The sequence below is a fragment of the Sinocyclocheilus anshuiensis genome, unplaced genomic scaffold (genome assembly GCF_001515605.1).
Source record: "Sinocyclocheilus anshuiensis isolate Anshui unplaced genomic scaffold, SAMN03320099.WGS_v1.1 scaffold942, whole genome shotgun sequence".
NCBI lineage: Eukaryota > Metazoa > Chordata > Actinopteri > Cypriniformes > Cyprinidae > Sinocyclocheilus > Sinocyclocheilus anshuiensis.
In genome coordinates this window covers 569,166-574,389 of record NW_015536531.1, presented here as the reverse complement: position 1 = coordinate 574,389, position 5,224 = coordinate 569,166, and the positions used below count along the sequence as shown (strand labels likewise).

The window sequence follows — 5,224 nt, the reverse complement described above, 5'->3', positions numbered from 1 at the left end:
TGTGCACTGCAAACAATGGCCAGTGATACACGCAGTGTGGTTAACCATTAATTTGGGAAACGTGACTGACCTCTTCCTTCCTCCGCGCGAGGCATCCCCTGACCACATCAGCTTCCAGAGCTGCTCTCTTCCCAAGCTCCACTTGTTCATAATACTTGGATAGGCGAGTCTGCCCCTGTTTGTTGACCATAAGTAGGAACTTGATCATAGTAATTCAGAAGAGTGGCCACCGCTAGAAAGAAGGAGAAATTACGTCATTATGTCAGCAAACAACTGGAAGGGTAAAAAAAAAATAGCGCAGTTATTTGTAAACTGATTTAATAAAATTATTTTTGGTAAATAATAATTTTCACCAAAATACCACAGTTACCACAATTATTCTTACTACAGTAAAATTATTACTGCTAAGTGAATTGTTTGACAGAGCTGGTCATTTGACGTCAACATGGCAGCGTCCATGAGGGGGCGACCTGCTCCATGTAGAAAAATACAGCTTTTTTTTTTTCATTTTTATTTGAATATTTCTCACAGTGGTTGTTAAATACTTTAATTATTTTTATTTTGAAAGAGTGTGAAATATTAGAAATGAGCAAAAGACAAGTGTACCTTTAAATTATGAATAGAAAAGGGGGATTTTTTTTTAATCTGCCCTACTATATATATTGCTATTGTCAATGCCACATTTTTATATATAAAAAAATAGAAATTACGCCAATAGTAAATAAAATTATCACAGTTGTTATTTGTAAACTGATAAATAAAATACATACATTTCTTTATAACCAATAGTTTTCACCAAAATATCAGTTACCACAATTATTGTTACTACTGTAAAATGTTTAACGGTAGATTTTTTTTTTTCACCTTTGTGTACATCATTGGAATATTTTTTTCAAACGTGCTGTTAATTTTTGTAGGAAAAAATATTTGAAATAAACAATACAGAGCACACCTTTAAATTATGAAAAGAAAAGTAATAAATCTCATCATATCAGTTGAAGCTATTTGATATTTGATATTACGTCCGCACTACGTTACATATGTATATCTAATTTTCAAGACCATATTTTAATATCGCATGCGCAGTGTCCGCCCGTCAGTCTGTATTCGGATGACTCGAGACAGCGCAGGGTTGGGTGAACGCGTCCCATCATGCAGCGCGCGCGCCAGTCCTCCCTCACTCACACACCCCCGCAGTAGGAGACTCACAGCCAGGGATTGGACTAATGGCGGCCGGCAAATCCGTGCGCTGACACGAAATCCACAACAGCCGCTCGGGTGCCAGCCTATTTCGTGGGGGGGCAGGGCGACGTCGCATCGCTACACGAACGGTAAAGAAGGGAGGGCTGAGGGGAAACAATCGGCGACTTCTAGCAGGACTTTCCTATTTTTAAACATGGATGAACAGCCCGGCGGAGGAGGAATGGCCGCCCAGAGACAGCAGCAGCCCGCACCGCAGCAGGGCAACAACAGCATTAATCCCCAAATCGCCAGCTCTGGAGGAGCGCCTATGGTTCAGCAACAGCAAGACGAGATGCCCAGGCCCCAGCAGTACACTATCCCGGGGATTTTACACTACATCCAGCACGAATGGGCCCGTTTCGAGATGGAAAGGGCGCACTGGGAAGTGGAGAGGGCCGAGCTCCAGGTACAGCAGACCCGTGGATTTGCTGACACACTAGTTAGAAACCCCAAGTCGGGACATTGATCGCCATCAGATTGGCTGCTTTAATTGAAGACTTAACGTTGATTTACTAAGCAATTTACTACAGATCTCGCAAGCTTCCTGTCCGCCCCATTTATGCTAAACTTACACCCTTCCATTATAATAAACGAATCTGTCTGCACTCCAAGTATGCGTGACATGACATTTAGTATGCTTACATTTTAATACAGCGATCTAGTGCGTTGCGTCGCTCGTAGTTGTGGATGGGCTGAGCTAAGCTAAGCTAATATGACATCGCTGTATTAACGATATTACGCGACACTCGGTACGATCGAGTCAGATTGTCTTACCCTCGAGCACAGGTGCAGATCTAATAGTCGTTGTTGCGGATTAATCGTGTCACGAGAAGGCATCTGTCAATGAAAGCCAGCAGACTTTGTCAACTATTCTCTTGTTCTGCCATTTTGTTTTGGTCAATATGGCGTCCGTATGGGTCGCTTCTTTTATTGATCCTTCCTACTAGCGCTCACTTTCACACCCCACTGTAAATACACAGTGTTTTTGTGACACACTATATCCGTTCTTTTAAAACGATAAAAAGTAAACGAAGCCGTTTCTTTCTGATTAACCTGAGAGTTCACTGGAAAAAGATGTTAGGCAGAATGACAGCGACAGTCACCATTCACGTTCATTCTGTGGGAAGAGATGCAATGCAAGCGAATGGAGACCGAGACTGCGAGTTGCTAACATTTTGACCAACATCTTCATTTATACTTCACATAAGAAAGTTATACAGGCTGGGAACAGCATGAGGGCGAGTAAGTGATGACTTGATGTTCAGTTTTGGGTGAAATATCCCTTCAAGAGTGTTGTGAGCGGATAGTCTCGCTAGTTTTGTGCCCCTTCTGATTAGCATGTTTCTGATTAATCATTCACCTTATTTAAATAGCTGAATGTATCGGCAAATATATTTCACCATCAATATTTATTTATTCACCCTGATGTTTTTACCAAACCAGTATGACTGACTTTATGTGTGACAAAAACCATTTGACCAGTTTTGTGTATGCAGGTTGTTTTGACAGCCATACCTTTAACAGCTGCAATAACTTGTTCTTAAAGGAATAGTGTACTCAAAGATGAAAATTGTCATCCGCATGTGTTTCCAAACCTGTATGACCGACATACGTACTTCTGTGGGACATAAAAGAAGAAATTTCGAAAAATATCTCCACATGACAAACAGACAGCTGCTTAGTTTACATTTTTATTTTGTGTGAGCTGTGTTTTATACATTGCAACACTACTGTTTTTGGGTAAACTATTACTTGAAGTGTTACCTGTATTAATGGGTGTAGCTGTCATATTTTTAAAGCCTACTAGAGCTGAGAGTGGCAGTTTAGCTTTTGTGAATGAGGAAAGGAGCTGGAAGGCCTGGGGCAGGACGTTGTGTTATGTAAACAGCCAGTCTTCCCTTTGGAGGCCGAGGAGTTTTCACCACCCCTGTACAGACTTGTTTAGTGACATACTTTCAGGATGACTCCCAGCTCAAACTTAATGGGCACTTTTCATTATTCAGAGGAAGTCAGCTTGTACTCTCCCACACTCATACCATCCAGGTTTTCTCAGAAAAAGGGTTGGTCTTGTTTATCTGCTCCGCATTCCATGTTTCAGATGTTCACTTGCCACCTAATCATCAGACGCACACTGAACAACATACCACAAACAAATTAATTCTGAAAGTTAAACCGTATCGAATCATGAATCGTTATTAAATATGAATATTTTGATTCTCCAGCCTTACATGCAGATGTTTGTGTCCATTATCGGGAGCTCTTCCATGCATTTAGCATCTTGTGTATATGTAGGAGACATAGCTAATGTTATCGTAATGGGATAGTTGTTTAGTTCTGCTTTGACAATGTCTGGCTCTAATTGATGTGAAACTGTTCTTGTCATTTTGTTGGGCCTCGTAGGCATAGCTGCTAGCAGAGCTGTCCTGAGCAGTCACATGGGGAAAGGGCCTGATTTGTGTTATCTGGGTTAGCTCAGGGTTTGTAGGTCATGGTAGCACCATCTTCAGAGTCATGGCTCTCCAGCCGTTAGAGATTGTCAAGTGCAGGTTTTATATTTGTCACATTGTAACTTTCATGAATGTCTATACATCTCTGCCATCATCTCCTTCATATGTTAACATCTGACAAGTTCTAACTGAAATCAAAATGATTGCCAAACAATTCAGTCACACTTACTCAGTCACAGGTATTCAACAGCATTTTTAGCTTCTATTCAGCAGTTTAATAAAGCAGTGCTATTTTAGTAATATTTACATATCCTTATTGTATTTATTAACATTTTGAATTGCCTTTTACTTTATATTTTCAGTTTTCATTTTAGTTTATTTTTGTTTGTTTTGTTATTTTTGTAGTTTTGTTATGTGTTTTTTTCTGTTTAGCTTTATTTTTAGTTTTAGTTGTAAATGTAATACTTCAGTTTAAACTTATTTTATTTCAGGTAGTTGGCAACATTTCTATTGTTGAAGTTTTTAAATAAAGGTTTCCATCTAATATTTATATTTTATTTTTTTTTCTTTATTGGAATGAACAAAAATATTTTTAATAGTTGTACTTTCAGTTTTAGTTAGCAATAACAGCACTGGAATTAGGGATGTAACGATTACTGGTTTGACGATAAATCATGATAAAATTCCCGACGGTTAGTATTACGTTTCATATTTTAATTATCATTAAAACCGTATTAGATTACCGCGGTTTGAACAAATCAAGATAAATAAATACTGTCCAGCATAAAGCACAGTTTTAAGTAACAGTCTCACATGCGCACAGCACGCAGGGTAGTTTTGTTTTGAGTGAAAACAGGGCGGAAAAGCTGGGAGGTTTTAACAGAGTGCTAAGGGAATTATATAAATGAATATATGAATTAATTAATTATATGAATGTACCTCTGAAGGTTCTGACTGTCTTCAGAAACGATTCGATTGCATTTTGTTTTCATCTTCGCTCCATGTAATACCTAAAGGAAGTGTTCTTAATCGCAATACTGCTTTGTCCACAGAGGTTACGAGAAACCGCTCTAATTCAGTTTTTCCGTCAGCGCCACCTGCTGTCAGCGAGTGGATTTACAGAGACTTATATTTACATTCAGCCTGTGTGCAGTTTCTGTCTGGCCAAAAACGGACAGAATTTGCATGCCCTGCTGTAAATTTTGACCCGTTGATGAGAAACAGGCTTATGTGGATTCTACACATTTAAACAATTCAGATAAGTTATCTAGCATTATTTATGGAGCAGATAAAATACATATAATTTATTAATCAATTATCATTTTGACAATTACATTAGATATTTCAACATGCTATTAAACTGTTGTCAGTCAAGTTGTCATTTAAAATCCGAACATCATTGGTAATGTTATTGTTTTAGTGATTATGCAAACAAAAAGTAATTTTATTTGTTGTTTGTTGATTTTTAAATATAAAACTTGGTGAAGTGATTTATGTGTCGGTACTTTTTGAACATCTCCAGCACATTTTAACAA

General features: G+C 38.5%; 2 protein-coding genes across 4 annotated transcripts in view; one reads left to right on the top strand and one right to left on the bottom strand.

Annotated features, from left to right (window-relative positions):
- The window catches only part of LOC107694810 (AP-4 complex subunit sigma-1-like), a 4,730-nt gene extending 2,225 nt beyond the window's left edge, over positions 1-2,505 (bottom strand). The window contains exons 1-2 of one of the 3 annotated variants that reach the window (XM_016494506.1): positions 2,017-2,505; positions 71-229 (exon numbers count right to left, since the gene is read on the bottom strand). In XM_016494506.1, the coding sequence (XP_016349992.1) occupies positions 71-208 (138 nt within the window). In that variant the 5' untranslated portion in view covers positions 209-229; positions 2,017-2,505. Of the gene's footprint in view, positions 1-70; positions 234-2,016 lie in introns of all 3 variants that reach the window. The other 2 variants (XM_016494501.1, XM_016494497.1) reach the window with 2 other exon arrangements.
- Positions 1,091-5,224, top strand: part of LOC107694787 (striatin-3-like) — a 31,287-nt gene continuing 27,153 nt past the window's right edge. The window contains exon 1 of the mRNA XM_016494482.1: positions 1,091-1,648. Within this exon, the coding sequence (XP_016349968.1) occupies positions 1,112-1,648 (537 nt within the window). The 5' untranslated portion in view covers positions 1,091-1,111. The remainder of the gene's footprint in view (positions 1,649-5,224) is intronic.